The sequence below is a fragment of the Eubalaena glacialis genome, chromosome 9 (genome assembly GCF_028564815.1).
Source record: "Eubalaena glacialis isolate mEubGla1 chromosome 9, mEubGla1.1.hap2.+ XY, whole genome shotgun sequence".
In the NCBI taxonomy this organism is placed as follows: Eukaryota; Metazoa; Chordata; class Mammalia; order Artiodactyla; family Balaenidae; genus Eubalaena; species Eubalaena glacialis.
Genome location: NC_083724.1, coordinates 69,562,889 through 69,583,233, shown reverse-complemented (window position 1 = coordinate 69,583,233; position 20,345 = coordinate 69,562,889). Strand labels below are relative to the sequence as shown.

Sequence of the window (20,345 nt, the reverse complement as noted above, 5' to 3'; positions counted from 1 at the left end):
AATGTTTTCCATGTTGTTTTAATTTAATCTTAACCCAATGAAGTAGTGCTATCCTTATCCATATTTTACAAATGAGGAAACAAGCACAGTAAAATTAAGTACCTTGCCCAGTTCACAGAGCTAGTAAGTGAAGAGACTAGAATACTAACTCAGCTCAGGTGGTCTAGCTCCAGAGACCGTTCTCTTAACCACACTGCTACAGTTGCTATGAAACATCGTTAAGGTGATGGGAGCCAAGATCAGAAAATCAAACTTACCAGTTAAGCAATACTTGCGGGCAGTCAGAATCTATAGCTTTAATATTAACCACCTTCAAATTATTTCAAATAAGACCATATTTTAAATTGCTAACAGCAAATGTTTATTCATGGTTGAAGCCAAAAAGAACTTATAAATGCATTTTAATACCTTGCTGATAAAATAACATTCCACCTTTGCAACCTTGTAAGGAATACAGGAAGATATTGTAAAGGCTTTGATGTGTATATCTATTATAACCAGGTAATCAGAACACACATACACACATACACCACCACCTACTTTAGTGTTAACACCATACCAACTTTTCAGAAAGGCCATCTTGAAGCTCTACTGGATAGCTGAGTAAATAGCGTCCAAGGCTTAAAGACTGGGGAGAAGGGAAGAAAGGGATGGAAGAAGTAAGCAGCACACATTTCAAAGCCCACTTTTAAGCACACGACATTATGAATATTAAAAGAAAAAGGGGGAAGGCAATTCAGCATTTTCAGAGAGCGCATTTTGGCAATATTCAACGCATAAGAAGGCTGTGCTTGGGACCATCCACTCTCTCCAGCTTCTCAAAGTGTTTCCTGGCATTGCGAATGTTGATCAGAGTAGCTGCAGAAGGGATCGACGGATCTGACATAACCACCATCACGTACGTGTTGGATGTGAAGATGTCGATGAACGCAGCGAAGTTAGAATTCCTAACTTCCATGCTCTGGAAAGAAGCGGCCAATTTACTGCAGCTCAGCTTGAACTGCTTAATAATGTTGCTAATCTTCTCGAATCGGTGGACGTCACGCTGCTCTTTGCACTGGTAATGGGAAATGACCAAGAACGTCGCTCTCTCGAACAGCAGAACTTCATCGGCCTCAATAATCTGGGCAAAATTCCTGAGGTTCATCTCCAGCTGCTGAACATTGGGAATCAGCTGATAGACAATACTGGACCAGGCTTTGTAGAGCGTTTCATCCCAGATGGATGTTCGAAAACAGGCACACTCCAGCGGGCGAGACAAACGCCTCAGGTCTTCCTCTCGCTCTTTAAAAATCAGGTCACGCTGATCCTCCTGAACCAGATCCATTTTGTGCACCAGGCAGAAGATTTTGGCATCAGGAGAGTTCTGGAGGATGGCTTCCAGACACGACTGGTAATAATGCATGTCCTTTTCCAGTTCGCGGCTCTCCACGTCGAACACGTAAATCAGAACCTCGACATTACGGAAGATGTTGTCTCGCTGGCTGGTGAAGTAATTTTCCATGAAGGTGTCCTGACCGCCACAGTCCCACAGATTCAGCACCAGGTTGCCGAGAAATCGGACGTGGGAGTGCTCCACATCAATGGTGGCACCCAGGCGCCGGGTGTCGCGAGCGATGTAATTGGCAAAGATAATGGACCTCATGCTGGTCTTCCCCGACCCGCTCTTCCCCATCAACAGCACCTTTTTCTTCATGGCTGTATTTGGCATCACCCGCCGGAGCTGCCGCGGACTGGGCCTCAGGGCGCGGCCTAACTGCAGCGCGGTCGGAGGGAGGGAGGGGCCGGGGGTTGCGGAGGCTCCGACGGCCGGGCCGTGCAGCTGTGCAGCCGGGGAAGCCGAAGGTGCGAGCTCGGGGCTGGGAAGGCGGCGACCGGTGAGCTCTTTCTCGGGGGAGAGCGCCGCGGGACAAACGGCTGCAGTCGCTACGGAGAAACGCTCGCCTTCCGGAGAGGAGAGCCTCTGCGTCTCCGCTGCCACCCACTTCCGGCGGCGATCTCGCGAGAACCCGCGCTCTCGGCCGTGGCTGCCCAACGAGCTTTGATAAACCGCTCTTTTAATGAAACGCATCAGGGCCCACCCGAAAGAGAAAATGGAAGGTGAACCCAGGACTCTGGTGTTCTGTTCTCCTATTTAGACGGGGCTTACGGTTGCAAATTGTACGTGTGTGGGCAGTTGGGAGAATGCTGCCATCTCGTGGCCGAAAAAACCCCAGCGCACCACTACGCGCTTTAAGAGCGCGGTGTGCTGTTGCGTGGTTTTAGGCCTGAGCAGCAGACAGGGAAAAGCCGAAGAAGGCTTAACTTCTCCGCCCAGTTAGGCCTCCTCAGATTCCCTGGTTTACTCAGTACAAGGACAGGGGAGATAAAAACTGTACAGATGTTCAGAAGTAAGTGATTGCCCATTGCTACACAGCTGAATGGTAGTGAATCCCTTCCGGGAGATATCCTAACTCCCAGTTAGTGCTTTTTCCACTTGGAAGCAAGTTCCTTTCTTACACCTGCTTTCTCGGTAGTCTCAGACCTTGGGATTTATAATCAGAATTCCAAAGCTTGAGGAAACTCTAATATAGACCATTACTTACTCCTCACAATAACCCTATGAATAAATAACCTCATTTTCAAGTCAGTAAATCGAAGCTTCCAGGGGTTCAGGTAACTCTACCAAGTTACACGTCTATTACATAATGAAATGCAATTTATTTTTAAAATATAAATTGTATATATTTAAGGTGTCCATCATGATTTGATATACACAGTAAAATGATTATGGTCAAGCTAACCTATCTTGTATAGTTAGCATTTTTGTGTGTGTATGTGGTGAGAGCACATGAAATCTACTCTCTTAGTAAATTTCCAGTATTCAATAGTGTTAACTATAGTCATCATGTTGTAGGTTAGATCCCTAGACTTACTTATCCTGCATAACTGCAACTTTGTATCCTTTGACCATTATCTCCCCATTACCCTCACTTCCCCCTACCTGGTAATAACTAGTCTCCTCTCTGCTACTATGTAATTGACTTTTTTTAGATTCTACAGATAAGTGAGATCATGCAAGCTTTTTCCTTTCTGTGTCTGGCTTATTTCACTCAGCCTGATGCCTTCCAGTTTCATCCTTGTTGTTGCAAATGGTAGGATCCCCCTTTTAAAGGCTGAATGATATTTTGTTGTATATATAAACCTCCATTTCTGCTTTTTTTAATGTAAAAAAATTTTTGATTTCTTTGTTTAAAACTTAACACATCTTCAGTTTTCTGAGCCAATAAGAATGTTCTGTAACACCATATTCTACAAGTGGATATTGACATAAATTTTAGCTAAAATATATCAACAGAAGAATTCCTGCTGTTCCTTAGAAAAGTTGAACATTTTTGGTTTTTAGCATTCAGTTTATTTAAATTCTTCTAGTACTTATATTGGATTATGGTGATTTTTCCCCCCCTTTTCCCCAGTGTTATTGAGATATACTTGACATATAATATTGTATTAGTTTTAGGTGCACAATGTAATAATTTGATATATGTATATATTGCCAAATGATTACCACAATAAGCTTAGTTAACACCCAATCCCCTCACATAGTTACAATTTTTTTCTTGTGATAATAACTTTTAAGATCTACTCTCTTAGCAAGTTTCAAATATACAAGACCGTATTGTTAACTACAGTCACCGTGCTGTACATTACATGCCCAGAACTTATTTATCTTATGACTGGAAGTTTGTACCTTTTGACCACTTTCACCCATTTTTCCAACCTCCTCAAACCCCACCTCTGGCAACCACCAATATGCATCTATGAGTTTGGTTTTTTTAGATTCCACATATAGATGAGATCATATAGGATTTGTCTTTCTGTGTCTGACTTATTTCACTTAGCATAATGCCTTCAAGGTCCATCCTTGTAGTTGCAAAAGGCAGGATTCCTTTCATTTTTATGGCTGAATTCCCTCTCCTCTCTCTCTGATATTTATTGACATATTAATATCAATCACATTTTCTTTATCCATTCATCCATCAGTGGACACTTGGGTTGATTCCACATCTTGGCTCTTGTAAGTAATCCTGCAGTGAACATGAGGGTGCAGATATCTTTTTGAGATAGTGATTTCCTTTCCTTTGAATATATACCTAGAAGTGGGATCGCTGGGTCATATGGCAATTCTATTTTCAATTTTTTTGAGGAACCTCCATACTGTTTTCCATAGTGGCTGCACCTACATTCCCATCAACAGTGTACAAGGGTTCCCTTTTCTCCACATCCTCACCAACATCTGGTATTTGTGGGTTTTTTGAAAAAATTTTTTATTGGAGTATAGTTGCTTTACCATGTTGTATTAGTTTCTACTGTACAGCAAAGTGAATCAGCTATATGTATACATATATCCCCTCTTTTTTTGGATTTCCTTCCCATTTAGGTCATCTATTTGTGTTTTGTGTTTTTTGGCTGTGTCGGGTCTTAGTTGCTTAGTTGCAACACGCAGGATCTTTGATGAGGCATGAGGGATCTTTCACTGCGGCGTGCTGGTTTTCTCTTCTCTGGTTGTGGTGTGCGGGTTTTCTCTTCTCTAGTTGTGGTGTGTAGGTTTTTTCTCTCTCTAGCTGTGGCACTCGGACTCCAGAGCATGTGGGCTCTGTAGTTTGCGGCATGTGGGCTCTCTAGTTGAGGCGTGGGCTCAGTAGTTGTGGCCTGTGGGCTTAGTTGCCCCGCGGCATGTGGAATCTTAGTTCCCCGACCAGGGATTGAACCCACGTCCCCTGCATTGGAAGGTGGATTCTTTACCACTGGGCCACCAGGGAAGTCCCTACTTGTTTTTTTTTTAATGATAGCCATTGTGAGGTGATATCTTACTGTGGTTTTACCATGCATTTCTCTGATGATTAACGATGTTGAGCATCTTTTCATGTGCCTGTTGGCCATCTGTATGTCTTAGCTGGAAAAATGTCTATTCAGGTCTTCTGCCCATTTTTAAACTAGGTTGTTTGTTTTTTTGATGTTGAGTTGTATGAGCTGTTTATATATTTTGGATATTAACCCCTTATCTGTCATATCATTTGCAAATGTTTTCTCCCATTCAATAGGTTGTCTTTTTGTTTTGTTGATGGTTCCTTTGCTGTGCAAAAGCTTTTGAGTATAATTAGGTTCCATTTGTTTATTTTTGCTTTTATTTCCTTTGCTTTAGGAGGTAGATCCAAAAAAATATTGCTGCAATTTATGTCAAAGAGTGTTCTGCCTATATTTTCTTTCTCTCTTTTTTTAAAAAATAAATTTATTTATTTATTTATTTTTGCCTGTGTTAGGTCTTCGTTGCTGCACGTGGGCTTTCTCTAGTTGCAGTGAGCGGGGGCTACTCTTCGTTGTGGTGCGCGGGCTTCTCATTGTTGTGGCTTCTCTTGTTGCAGAGCACGGGCTCTAGGTGCGCAGGCTTCAGTAGTTGTGGCACGTGGGCTCAGTAGTTGTGGCTTGCGGGCTCTAGAGCTCAGGCTCAGTAGTTGTGGTGCACGGGCTAAGTTGCTCCGCGGCATGTGGGATCTTCTCGGGCCAGGGCTCGAACCTGTGTCCCTTGCATTGGCAGGCAGATTCTTAAGCCCCTGCCTATGTTTTCTTCTAGGAGTTTTATGGTTTCCAGTCTTGCATGTAGGTCTTTAGTCCAGTTTGAGTTTATTTTTGTATATCATGTTAGAGGATGTTCTAATTTCATTCTTTTACAAGTAGCTGTCCAGTTTTCCTAGCACCACTTATTGAATAGACTATCTTTTCTCTATTGTATATTCTTGCCTCCTTTGTCACAGATTAATTAACCATAGTGTGTGGGTTTATTTCTGGGCTCTCTTTTCTGTTCCATTGATCTATGTGTCTGTTTTTGGAAGCACAACTGATTTTTGTGTATAGATGTATAGATTTTGAATCCTGCAACTTTACTGAATTTGTTTATTAGTTCTAAGATTTTGGGGAGGGGGCAGTCTTTAGGGTTTTCTATGTATAGGATCATGTCATTGGCAAACAGTGAGAATTTTACTTCCTCCTTTCTGATTTGGATTCCTTTTATTCCTTTTTCTTTTTTCTTTTGTATGATTGATATTTACAGTATTTGTAGTACTATGTTAAATAGAAGTGGCAAGAGTGGGCATCCTTGCCTTGTACTGAATCTTAGGAAAAAAGTTTTCAGTTTTACCCCACTGATTATGAGGTTAGCTGTGACTTTTCATAAATGGCCTTTATTATGTTGAGGAAATTTTCTTTTGTACCTATTTTGTTGAGAATTTTTGTCACAAATGGACGTTGAACATTGTCAAATGCTTCTTCTGAATCTATTGAGATGAACATGTGATTTTTATGTTTCATTTTAATGTGGTGTATCACATTGATTAATTTGCATAAGTTAAAACAGCCTTGCATCCCAGGGATAAATCGAAATTGGTATAATCTTTTTGATGTGTTGTTAAATTTGGTTTGCTAGTATTTTATTGAGGATTTTTTCATCTATGTTCATCTGAGAGATTGGCCTCCAATTTTCTTTTCTTATGTTATCAAGGTGATGCTGGCTTCATAGAATGAGTTTGGAAGTATTCCCTTTACTTCCATTAAAAATTTTTTATTTATTTATTTGGCTGCACGGGGTCTTAGTTGTGGCATGTGGGATCTTAGTTGTGGCATGTGGGATCTTTTAGTTGCAGCATGCGGGCTCTTAGATGCAGCATGAAGGATCTAGTTCCCTGACCAGGGATTGAACTGGGCCCCCTGCATTGGGAGCATGGAGTCTTAACCACTGGACCACCACAGAAGTCCCTTCTATTTTGGGGACGATTTTAAGAAGGATTGATATTAATTCTTCTTTTAGTGTTTGGTAGAATTCAGCAGTGAAGTCATTTGGTCCTGGATTTTTCTTTGGAGGTTTTTGATGACTACTTCAGCCTCCTTATATGTTACTGGTTTGTTCAGGCTTTCTACAATATTTCATCTTGATTCAGTCTTGGTAGGTTGTGTGTTTCTTGGAATTTATCCATTTTTTATAGTTTATCTAATTTGCACACACATAATTGTTCATAATAGTCCCTTCTGATCCTTTTTATTTCTGAGACATCCATTGTAATGTCTCCTCTTTCATTTCTGATTTTATTTGAGTCTTCTCTCATTTTTCTTACTCGAGCTATGGGTTTGTTGGTTTTAGTTTTTCAAAAAACCCAACTCTTAGTTTTGTTGATTTTTCCGCCTATTCTCTATTTGATTGATTTCTTCTCTGATCTTTATTATTTCTTTTCTTCTGTTAATTTTGGGTTTAGTTTATTCTGCTTTTTTCTAGTTCCTTGAGATGTAAAGTCTGGTTGTTTATTTGAGATCTTTTTAAAGGTAGGTTTTCATCACTTCGTCCTAAGGCCTCTTAGTCCTGCTTTTGCTGCATCCCATAAGTTTTGGTACGTTGTGTTTTTGCTTTTGTCTCAAGACATTTTTTGAATTCCCTTTTGATTTCCTGTTTGACCTAGTGATTTATTCAAGAGTGTGTTGTTTAGTTTCCATGTATTTGTGAATTTTCCTGCTTTCTTACTTTATTGATTCCTAGTTTTTCCATTCTGATCAGAAAAGATACTTGGTATGATTTTGATCTTAAATTTTTTAAGACTTGTTTTGTGACCTAATGTGATTTATCCTGGAGAATGTTTCTATATGCACTTAAGAAGAATGTGTATTCCTCTGCTGTTTGGTGAAAAGTTCTGTATATATCTGTTTGGTTTATAGTGTTGTTCAAGTCCACTGTTTATTGATTTTCTGTCTGGATGTTCTGTCTATTATTGCAAGTGGGGTATTGAAGTCTCATATTATTATTGTATTGCTGTTAATTTCTCCTCTCAGATCTGTCAATATTTTTTAAAAATATATTTAGGTGCTCTGATGTTGGATGTGTGTGCATTTATAATTGTTATATTTTCCTGTTGAGTTGACCCTTTTATCATTATGTAGTGACATTCTTTGTCTCTAGGGACAGTTTTTTGTTTTTTGGTGTTTTTTGACTGAAAGTCTACTTTGTCTGATAGAAGTTAGGCCACTTCTGTTTGTTTTGGTTACCATTTTCATGGAATTCCTTTTTCCATCCCTTCACTTTTAGCCTATGTGTGTTCTTGGATTTAAAGTGAGTTTCTTATGGGCAGCATACAGCTGAATCTTGGTTTTCATATTCTTTTAGCTACTCTGTATTTATTGGGGAGTTTAGTCTATTTACATTTAAAGTAATTATTGATAGGGAAGGATTTACAGTTGCCATTATGTTAACTATTGTCTCTTTGTCTTGTAGTTCTTTTGTCCTTCTTTTCTCTCTTGTTATCTTCCTTTGTGTTTTGTTTTTTTTGTAGTGTTTCGATTCTTTTCTCTTTTTCTTTTGTGTAACTTCTATAGTCATTAGCTTTGTGATTACAAAGGGCCTACATAAAATATCTTATAGTTTTAACAGTCTAAAATAGACTTAAAATAAGCTGATAAAAACTTAACTTCACTTGCGTATAAGAACTCTCCATTTTTACCTCTTCTCCACATTTTATACTATTGATGTCATAATTTACCTCAATTAATAGTATGTATCCCTTAACATAATTTAGTTATAGTTGTTGAAATGGAAATTTGAACTCATATAGAGTAACTGCAGGGTCTACTTGCCTAATAATAGGCCATACTGCCCCCCTAAAAATATAACATTGTTCTGTCCTTGGTCTTTAAGTAGATGAATGAATTAGTGTTATTCAGTATCATTCATTCAGAATTTATCAGTGTTTTCAGGATACTGAAGCTTCCTAAGTTAGGATACTCCAGATCCACCATACAGCCCTTTTTAGTGTGCTATACTCTACAAATATAGGTATTCCATTCTTCCATTCACTTTTTCAAATGTCTCATCCTGTCCATCTGATACACATCTGTAACTTGCCTAATGGGGGAAGAAAAAGCCATTGTTTATCATCGTACTATCATTGAGGCAACAACTAGCACCTTGCTTTGTATTCTGGACTAAAACTCATTAAAAACAGTGCTGCTTTTCAGAAAAAAATAAAATAAAATAAAAAATATTTGAATATTGGGCTTCCCTGATGGCACAGTGGTTAAGAATCCGCCTGCCAATGCAGGGGACATGGGTTCGAGCCCTGGTCCGGGAAGATCCCACATGCCGCGGAGCACCTGAGCCTGTGTGCCACAACTACTGAGCCTGTGCTCTAGAGCCCGCGAGCCACAACTACTGAAGCCTGTGCGCCTAGAGCCCGTGCTCCGCAACAAGAGAAGCCACCGCAATGAGAAGCCTGTGCACCGCAACGAAGAGTAGCCCCTGCTCGCCGCAACTAGAGAAAGCCTGTGCACAGCAACAAAGACCCAACGCAGCCAAAAATTTTAAAAATAAATAATAATTATAAAAAAATAAAAAATAAAACAATACCTTGTAATTAAAAAAAAATTTGAATATCTAGTATGTGTAGGGCACTATGTTAACATGTGTGCAAGACAAGAAGTTAAAAAATCCTCCCTTGCTCTAGTTCATGGAAATAAAACATACAGCAAAATGTCATAATACAAAATAGTGTATGGAAGATCTCATTACATTCAAACTCAATTTCATCTCCTTGGTGACATCTGTTCTGGGATCCTCAGTGTCTCCTCTACAGGTGAACTGATCTCCTTTCACTATCCTGGGATTTCCTTCCCCTTTCTTAAGTACCCTTTTTCCTTGATCCTATCCGTTCCTCATTTTTTACCTTATTCACTCACTTGGTGGAACTCATTCTCCAGTAGCTTCCTGATAAAAAGCATGAGAGCAATAAAAGTTTCAAGACATCACCTTTCTGAAATTGTCTTTATTTTTACTCTGACATTTGGTTGGTTGGAAATAATATTCCCTCAAAGTCTTAGAGGCATGACTCCATTGTCTTTTAGCTTCTAGTAAGTCTGATGCCCATTAATTTGTGTTTGATGTATTTACTATTATTATTATTGATCTATTTTTTCTCTCTTAAAAACTTAGATTTTCTCATTTTCTCTGGCGTTCTGAAACTTTGAGCCCCAATTTGCTTTGTGTTGGGCCTTCTCATGTCCTTTAATTCTGGAAAACGTTCTGGACTTTTTTGATGATACATTTCTTCTGTATTCTCTGTTCTCTCTTATCAACACTCCAGAGATCTGGATATTGGATCTCATGAACTATCCTCTAATGTTTTTATATTCCCTTTCTTATTTTCTATTTGTCTTTTTGTTCATCACCTTAATCTTCCATCTCTTCTTTGGAGTTTTAAATTTTGGTATCATATTTTAAATTTCCATAGGCTATTTCTTTTTCTGATTGTTCCTTTACAAATATAAATTATTTTCTTGGACAAAACATCTTTTACCTCTTTGAGGATATTGGTAACATTAAAGGAATTTTTCATCTCTGTTTAGTCTTGATTTCTTCCAAATTTCTTTTGTTGGTTTGTTTTGTTTTAGTCTGTCTTTTTCATGTTAGAAACTTTCCTCAATTGTCTAGTGATTTTTGGCTGTCTGCTCCTATTTAAATTCATTTAAAGCCTGTGGGTAGCACTGGCAGACTATGAGGTTCATTGGAAAGTCATCTGGCTGAGCCATTTCTTTGAGGAAACTTCTGCTGCCTGCATCTTTAGACTTGTTCTATTTGGCTGCTTTGATTCTTCCAAGATTCTTCTGCTGGGCTGGGATGAATATAAGCCTGATAAATAACATTCTGGTCATTCTAGGAGAAGAAAACCAGGGTCCTAATATTCAGTTTATAGGCAGACTTCACTTAATCCTCCTGTTTTCAACATGGTACTCCATTCCTTAATGTCCTTGATGTTCCCCGAATTCAGAGACACTCTGGTTTACTCTTTTCAGGGAATAAAAATTGATAGCGTTTGGGATTAGTGGGAGAGGAGCAGTTGCCTGGCTATCTGGAATTGGGGAGGGGATCTGTGGGTCTAATTGCTTCATTTTTTAAATTACTGAGGGATAATTGATGTACAATATTATATAATTTTCAGGTATACAACACAGTGATTCACAATGTTTAAAGGTTATATTCCATTTATAGTTATTATAAAATATTGGCTATATTCCCTGTGTTGTACCATATATCCTCTAACTGCTTCTTAAACAGGTCTTCAATCAGTCCTTCTGTTTCTAGTGTTTTACTGTCACTGATGCTGCTGAATCTTGAACATTTTGGAGGTTCTGTGGTAAAAATAATTCTTCTTCCCGGCTTTCTTTGCTGTTGGCTAAGGATTCAGTTTTCTTGGGTCAGCTAAGTCAGGCACCATTCTTCCTTGTGCTTTTCTGCTTCCCCAAATTTGATGTTATTATCTCTTATTCTATCTTTGTCCATACCCCGTCCTCCCATTACTCTCATTTTAGTGGGATTTTGGAGAGAGAAAGATAAATCTGTATGTTTAATCTACCACCTTGTTGGGAAATAAGAAAAATCTTTACCTAAATTATTCAAAACTAAATAATTTGATAATGACACTGAAGGGGACTTTTTACAAGTGATTTTTTTCTTAAAAAAATCTTTCTTGGGCTTCCCTGGTGGCGCAGTGGTTGAGACCCTGCCTGCCAATGCAGGGGACACGGGTTCGAGCCCTGGTCTGGGAAGATCCCACATGCCGCGGAGCAACTGGGCCCGTGAGCCACAACTACTGAGCCTACGCGTCTGGAGCTTGTGCTCCGCAACAAGAGAGGCCACGACAGTCAAAGTCCCGCGCACCGCGATGAAGAGTGGCCCCCGCTTGCCGCAACTAGAGAAAGCCCTCGCACAGAAACGAAGACCCAACACAGCCAAAAATAAATAAATAAATTAATTTAAAAAAAATCTTTCTTGACTGTACACCTGAAACTAACACATTGTAAATCAACTATACACCACTGAAATTGAAATATTAAAAAAAACTTTATTGAGGTATAATCTACCTACCATAATTCATCCATTGTATATAAGGTACATTTCCATTACCACAGCTCATTTTTAGAATATTTCTATCACACCACCCCCCACCAAATTTCTCTTGCTTCTGTTTGCAGTCAGTCTCTACTCCCAACCTGAGACCCAGGCAACTACTGTTTTGCTTTCTGTCTCTATAGATTTGCTTTCTCTAGAAATTTTATGTAAGTAGAATCATATAGTTATTTTGTATCTTGCTTCTTTCTCTTAGCATAAGGTTTTTGAGGTTCATCCAAATTGTAACATGTTTCAGCATTCCATTTATTTTTATTGCTAACTAGTACTCCATTGTATGAATATATACTACTACATTTTGTTCATTCACCAGTTGATGGAAATGGGAATTGTTTCCAGTTTTTATGCCGTTATGAATAACGCTACCATAGACATTCATATTAAAGTTTTTGTATGGACACATGTTTTCATATCTCTTGGGTAAATACCTGTGGGTAGAATTACAGTAAGTATATGTTTAACTTTTAAAGAAACTACCAAACTTTTTCATAAGTGGCTGACGCATTTTATACTCCTACCAGCAATGCATGAGAGTTCCACTTTTTTCAGATCCTTGGGAACAATGTTGGTTTATAGCCATTCTAATGGATGTGAGGTGGAGTCTCATTATGGTTATAATTTGCATATCCCTAATGATTATTGATGTCATACATTGTGTTGGGGGTCCTGAAGACCATCCCCCAGGTTCCATGATTTGTTAGGAGGACTCACAGGACTTAGCATGTTGTCATGCTCATGGCTATGATTTATTACAGTAAAAGAACTCATAACAAAAGTAGCAAAGAGAAAAGACACATGGAGTAAAGTTTGGAGGAAGTCAGGCACAGGCTTCTAAAAGTCCTTTCCCAGTGGAGTCACACAAAATATACTTAATCCCTCCCGCAACGAATTGTGACAACACGTGTGAAATGTTGTCTACCGTGAAATCTCATTAGGAGCTCAGGGCCCAGGGTTTTTTGTTGGGCGCCAGTCATGTAGGCACCATTTACCTACCATGCACCAAAATTTCAGGTTCCTAGAAGGAAAGTAGGTGTTCAGTGTAAACTACATTGTTTACAATTTAGGCACAGTGAGTTATTGTTACTAGGGAATGGTGGGAACTCTCCTGAGATCCAAGTTCTTAGCCAAGGGCAATCCTTGCAAGGAGGACTTTCTAAGCATAGCAGTCTCAGGCTTGCTTTGTTAACTCTTTTCTGCACGAGTATATTTTCATGTGCTTATTAGGCATTCATATATCTTCTTAGGTGAAGTATCTCTTAAAATCTTTTGCTCTTTTAAAATTGGGTTGTGTTATTAAGAGTTGTAAGAGTTCTTTGCATATTCTGGATATGGTCCTTTATCAGACAAATGATGTGCAAGTATTTCTCTCAGTCTGTACTTATCTTTTTTATTTTCATTTATCAACTATTCTTTATTTAATTTTTCAATAAATTATTTTCTTTCTGTTGGCCTTATCACTGACATCAGTTCCAAGTTGCTTCAGTGGTCACTCACATAGTAGCAACTTTTTTTTCTTTTTTAAAATTTTATTGGAGGGACTTCCCTGGTGGTGCAGTGATTAAGAATCCACCTGCCAGTGCAGGGGACATGGGTTCGATCCCTCGTCCGGGAAGATCCCACATGCCGCAGAGCAACTAAGCCCGTGCACCACAACTACTGAGGCTGCACTCTAGAGCTCGTGAGCCACAACTACTGAGCCCATGTACCACAACGACTGAAGCCCGCGTGCCTAGAGCCCATGCTCTGCAACAAGAGAAGCCACCACAATGAGAAGCCCGCGCACCGCAACGAAGAGTAGCCCCTGCTCCCCGCAACTAGAGAAAGCCTGCGTGCGGCAATGAAGACCCAACACAGCCAAAAATAAATAAATAAACAAATTTATTAAAATAAATAAATAAAAATACAATAAAATAAAAATTTATTGGAGTATAATTTATTTACAGTGTTGTGTTAGTTTCAGCTGTACAGCAAAGTGATTTAGTTATACATGTATATATATTCATTCCTTTTTAGATTCTTTTCTCATATAGGTTATCACAGAATATTGACAAGTGTTCCCTGTGCTATACATTAGGTCCTTGTTGGTTATCTATCTTTTTTTTTTTTAAGTAGGCACTATCATTTTTTCTTTAATATTTATTTATTTATTTATTATTTGGCTGTGCCAGGTCTTATTTGTGGCAGGTGGGCTCCTTAGTTGCAGCAGGCTCCTCAGTTGCAGCTTGCCAGTTCCTTTGTGGCGGCTCGCCAGCTCCTTAGTTCTGGCATGCAAACTCCTAGTTGTGGCATGGATGTGGGATCTAGTTCCCTGACCAGGGATTGAACCCCAGCCCCCTGCATTGGGAGTGCAGAGTCTTAACCACTACACCACCAGGGAAGTCCTTTGTTATCTATCATATATAGCAGTGTGTGTGTGTTCATCACACGCTCCTGATTTATCCCTCCCCTCCCCTCCCCCTGCCATGTTTCCACTTTGATAACCATACGTTTGCTTTCAATATCTGTAAATCTGTTTCTGTTTTGTAAACAAGTTCATTTGTTTCTTTTCTTTTTTAAAAAATTAGATTCCACATACAAGTGATATCATATGATATTTGTCTTTCTCTGTCTCACTTAGTATGATAATCTCTAGGTCCATCCATGTTGTTGCAAATGGCATTATTTCATTCTTTTTTATGGCTGAGTAATATTCCATTGTATATATGTACCACATCTTCCTTGTCCATTCCGCTGTCAATGGACATTTAGGTTGCTTCCATGTCCTGGCTATTATAAATAGTGCTGCAGTGAACATTGGGGTGCATGTATCCTTTAGGATTATGCCGAGGAGTGGGATTGCAGGATCATATGGTAGCTCTATTTTTAGTTTTTTAAGGAACCTCCATACTGTTCTCCATAGTGGTTGTACCAATTTACATTCCCACCAACAGTGTAAGAGGGTTTCCTTTTTTCCACACCCTCTCCAGCATTTACTGTTTGTAGACTTTTTGATGATGGCCATTCTGACTGTTGTGAGGTGATACCTCATTGTAGTTTTGATTTGCATTTTTCTGATAATTAGTGATGTTGAACATCTTTTCATGTGCTTTTTGGCCATCTGTATGTTTTCTTTGGAGAAATGTGTATTTAGGTCTTCTGCCCATTTTTTGATTGAGTTGTTGGTTTTTTTGACATAGAGCTACATGAGCCGTTTGTATATTTTGGAGATTAATCCTGTGTTGGTCACTTCACTTGCAAATATTTTTTCCCATTCTGAAGTTTGCCTTTTCATTTTGTTTATGGTTTCTTTTGCTGTGCAGAAGCTTTTAAGTTTAATTAGGTCTCATTTGTTTATTTATTTATTTTATTTTCACTACTCTAGGAGGTGGATCAAAAAAGATATTGCTGTGATTTATGTCAAAGAGTGTTCTGCTTAAGTTTTCCTCTAAGAGTTTTATAGTATCCAGCCGTTTATTTAGGTCTTTGATCCATTTTGAGTTTATTTTTGTGTATGGTGTTAGAGAGTGTTCTGATTTCATTCTTTTACATATAGCTGTCCAGTTTTCCCAGCACCACTTATTGAAGACACTGTCTTCTCTCCATTGTTTATTTGTGTCTCCTTTGTCATAGATTAATTGACCATAGGTGCGTGAGTTTCTTTCTGGGATTTCTATCCTGTTCCATTGATCTATATTTCTGTTTTTGTGCCAATACCATACTGTTTTGATTTCTGTAGCTATGTAGTATAGTCTGAAGTCAGGGTGTCTGAGTCTTCCAGCTCCATTTTTCTTTCTCAGGATTGCTTGTACTTGTCTTTTCATTCTCTTAATCGTCTTTTTTTAAAAATTAATTAATTAATTAATTAATGTTTGGCTGCGTTGGGTCTTGCTGTGTGCAGGCTTTCTCTAGTTGCAGTGAGTGTGGGCTACTCTTCATTGCAGTGCAGGGCTTCTCATTGTGGTGGCTTCTCTTGTTGTGGAGCATGGGCTCTAGGCGCGCAGGCTTCAGTAGTTGTGGCATGTGGGCTCAGTAGTTTTGGCACACAGGCTTAGTTGCTCCGTGGCATGTGGGATCTTCCTGGACAAGGGATCAAACTCATGTCCCCTGCAATGGCAGGCAGATTCTTTTTTTTTTTTTTTTAAAGGGAACGCTACTTATTTATTTATTTAATTTGGCTGTGTTGGGTCTTCGTTTCTGTGCGAGGGCTTTCTCTAGTTGTGGTGAGCGGGGGCCACTCTTCATTGCGGTGCACGGGCCTCTCACTGTCACGGCCTCTCTTGTTGCGGAGCACAAGCTCCAGACGCACAGGCTCAGTAGTTGTGGCTCACGGGCCTAATTGCTCCGCGGCATGTGGGATCTTCCCAGACCAGGGCTCGAACCCGTGTCCTCTGCATTGGCAGGCAGATTCCTAACCACTGCGCCACCAGGGAAGTCCCTTAATAGTGTCTTTTTAAATTTTATTTATTTATTTATTTATTTATTTGGCTGTGTTGGGTCTTCGTTTCTGTGCGAGGGCATTCTCCAGTTGCGGCAAGCGGGGGCCACTCTTCATCGCGGTGCGCGGGCCTCTCACTGTCACGGTCTATCTTGTTGCGGAGTACAGGCTCCAGACGCGTAGGCTCAGTAGTTGTGGCTCACGGGCTTAGTTGCTCCGCGGCATGTGGGATCTTCCCAGACCAGGGCTCGAACCTGTGTCCCCTGCATTGGCAGGCAGATTCTCAACCACTGCGCCACCAGGGAAGCCCCAATAGTGTCTTTTGAAGAGCAAATTAGTTTTATAAAGTCCAATACGTCAATTTTTTATTTTTATGGATCATGATTTTGGTGTATGTCTAAGATATCTTTGTCTAACAAAGGTTACAAAGATTTACTTATATGCTTTCTTCTAGAAGTTTTACAGTTTTAGGTTTTCCATTTAAGTTTATGGTGTATTTTGAGTTAATTTTTGTATGAGGTGGTGTGAGTGTTTAAGTTCTTTTTTTAATTTCCTGTATATGGATGTCCAATTATCCCAGTGTCATTTGTTGAAAAGACCATCCTTTCCTCATTGAATTGCCATGACACATTTTGGCATCAATCGACCACAAATGTAAGAGTTTATTTATGAATTCTCCATTCTTTTCCTTGATCTGTATGTCTATCTTTAGCTAATATCATACTGTCTTGATTACTTTAGCTATAGTTTTGATACTAAGTTTTGAAATTGGGGGTTTAAGTCTTTTTTGTTGTTCTTTTTCAGAATTGTCTGGCTATTTTGGGTCCTTTGCCTTTTGTATACATTTTTAGGATCAGCACACCAATTTCTGTAACAAAAAGTTTGCTGGGATCTTGACAGGGATTGCACTGAATCTATAAATAAGTTAGGGGAGAATTGCCTTCTTAACAATATTGAATATTCTGATCCATGCATATGGTATATCTCTCCATTCATTTATATCTTAATTTCTCTCAGCAATGCTTTGTAGTTTTCACTGTAAAAGTCTTATAGTTAAGGGGTAAATTTATTCCTAGGTGTTGTATTCATTTTTATGCTATTGTGAATTGCCTTGTTTTATTAATTTAACTTTTGGATTGTTTGTTGCTAGTATGTAGAAATTCAATTGATTTTGTAATTGATCTTGTCTCCTGCAGCTTTGTTTAACTTTCTTGCTTTTGGTAGTTCTGCGTGTGTGTGTGTGTGTGTGTGTGTGTGTGTGTGTGTAGAGTTCTTAGGATTTTCTACGTATAGGACCATGTCATCTGTAGATACAGTTTTATTTTTTCCTTCCCAATCTGGATGCCTTTAACTTTTTTTTTCTTTTTTTATTCCACTGGCAAGAACCTCCAGTAGGGTGTTGAATAGAAGTGGTGAGAACAGACATCTTGTTTTGTTTCTCACAGTGGCAGGGACTATTCAGTCTTACTGCTAAGCATGATGGTAGTTGTAGCTTTTTTGTAAATGCCTTTTATCAGGTTGAGGAAGTTCCATTCTTTTCCTAATTTCCTGAGGATTTTGTAAAAAAAAAAAAGAATCAAGAATGGTTACTGGATTTTGTCAAATGCCTTTTTGAATCATTGAGAAGATCAAGTAGTTTTGTCCTTTACTCTATTGATGTGGTATATTACATTAATTGATTTTCCAGTGTTCAAACAACCTTGTATTACTGAGATAAACTCCTCTTGGTCATGGCATATAATACTTTATATATATTGCTGGTTCAGTTTGCTAATATTTTAAAAGGATTTTTACATTTATATTTACAAGAGGTAGTGGTCTGTAGTTTTCGTGTGACAATTTTGTCTGGCTTTGGAATCAGGGTAATACTGGCCTTGTAGAATTAACTGGGAAGTGTTCCTAAATTTTCTAAAAGATCATGTGTAGGATTGGTATTACTTCTTTCTCAAATATTTGATAGAATTCACCAGGTCCCCCTATTTATCCTTCTTGATACTTAACATAGTTCATAATGATACACTTGGGCAATATTTTGGTCACCTGCTTCTCCTTCTATATTAAGTTCCATGAGGTTCCTGTTCCTTGTCTCTGTCATTCAGTACAGTGTCTGATTCATCATAGGAGATCAATAAGTGTTTGTGGAGTGAATGGTAGATGCCCAATTTATGTGCCATGATGGGCTAGTCTTCTATTGGTGCCAATGAAGTTTAGCAATTCCAAATAATTAAAGATGGTAAAAAAGGCAATGTTTGCTAAAGTGCTTTGTACTCAGAGGAGTAACTATAGATTTTTAACAGTGCTCTACAAAGAGTAGATTTTCCGATGGTATACAGCTGTGAGTTTGGGGTTGGAGGGGTTTTAAGGCCACAGGAAATTGTATAGCTTCACTGAGTGTCAATTTTACAAAAAGATTTTGGGGAAATGTTAAAGATGGCCATATTAAGAAGTAAATATAAAATTAAGATAAAATACCATTTGCAGTGGTCCCTAAGATCTCTAGCTTACCCATTCATTCTTTTTCCTGGGAGGAAAAGTTTGAAAAGAAAGATCAAAGTGGGCCTGAATCTCAGCTCTAGTACTCATTAGCTGTGTGATCTTGAGTGAGTTTACCTCCTAGCTTCAGTGTTTTTGTTTGCAATATGGGTAAGATAGATTTATGTCAGTTTTGATAGACAAGAGAGCTTAAGGGAAAGTATGCAAAAGTGTTTAATGCATAGCAAGTGACAGTAAATTCTTCATAGGCAAGGACGTTTTGGAACAGGATTAGAGAGTTGTTTATATGAGTTAGGGTAGAGTTGTCTGGAACTAACAAAACATGGGCAGTAATTGTAACAAGGAGGGGGAGGAAAGGTTGTCTTGTCCAGCACCAGCTCTACAAAAGTACCAGTGTTGATGCCATTTTATCCATACCATCTTCATCTTTCAAGATCTCCACCCTCTGTTGAGAGCAGGGATGGGGGAAGTTGGGAGTGCCATGGGTTGTTGACAAAGCTGCTATCCACAAGGGCAGTTTGAATGGGGGGGGGTGGTTCTCATCCAAGTCTGGGGGCATGAGTGTGACATTTTTCTTCTGGAAGATTCATAGATAATGTTTAGACAGCTGTCAAGAGAAGGCTGGTGTTCATCACTGTAGTTCCTCTGTAAGGCCCATGTGATGTTCTGTGTCAATGGCAGGGGATGGCATGCAGGCTTTTCCTCGGCTTCCAATAGCTCCCCTGTCTCCGTCCTGTCCCCTCAGGTTTCCACCCTCCCCTTTAGGGCCCTGACCTCCTACTGAGAAGGCAAGGAGCAGCTTCACCCTCCCCTGTTCTTAAGAATGATCAGTAAGCTTTGCTCCCCTCTGGATCTCCCTCGTTGACTTTTCAGAGCTGAGGTCAGCAAACTTTCTCTGTAAAAAGTCCTATAGTAAATATTTTAGCTTTTGTGGGCCAAGAGGCAAAATCAGGAATATTTCTACAAATTTTGTAGACACCGAAACTTGAATTTTATATGTTTCACGGGTCATGTATTATTCTTTTAATTTTTTTCAACCATTTAAAAATGTAAAAAAACATTCTTAGCTTGCTGGCCGTGCAGAGACAGGTGGCCAGCTGAGTTAGGCCTGTTGGCAATACTTTGCTGATCTCTATTCTAGAGCCTAACATTGAAAGAAAAAAATCCAAAAAACTCTGAATATTAAGTGCTCTGCAGTCTAAAATGCCTCTGACTTACTGACTCATTCCTTCACAAAAACTAATGGGGGGGCTTCCTTGGTGGCGCAGTGGTAGAGAATCTGCCTGCCAATGCAGGGGACACGGGTTCGAGCCCTGGTCTGGGAAGATCCCACGTGCTGCGGAGCAGCTGGGCCCATGAGCGACAATTACTGAGCCTGCGCGTCTGGAGCCTGTGCTCCGCAACAAGAGAGGCCGCGATAGTGAGAGGCCCGCGCACCGCGATGAAGAGTGGCCCCCGCTT

General features: G+C 39.4%; 1 protein-coding gene across 1 annotated transcript; it reads right to left on the bottom strand.

Annotated features, from left to right (window-relative positions):
- Nucleotides 1–337: 337 nt before the first annotated feature.
- Nucleotides 338–1,997, bottom strand: RRAGA (Ras related GTP binding A). The gene has a single exon (XM_061199084.1). It carries the CDS (start codon nucleotides 1,709–1,711, stop codon nucleotides 770–772), a length of 942 nt encoding a protein of 313 aa, XP_061055067.1. The 5' UTR covers nucleotides 1,712–1,997; the 3' UTR covers nucleotides 338–769.
- Nucleotides 1,998–20,345: the final 18,348 nt, after the last annotated feature.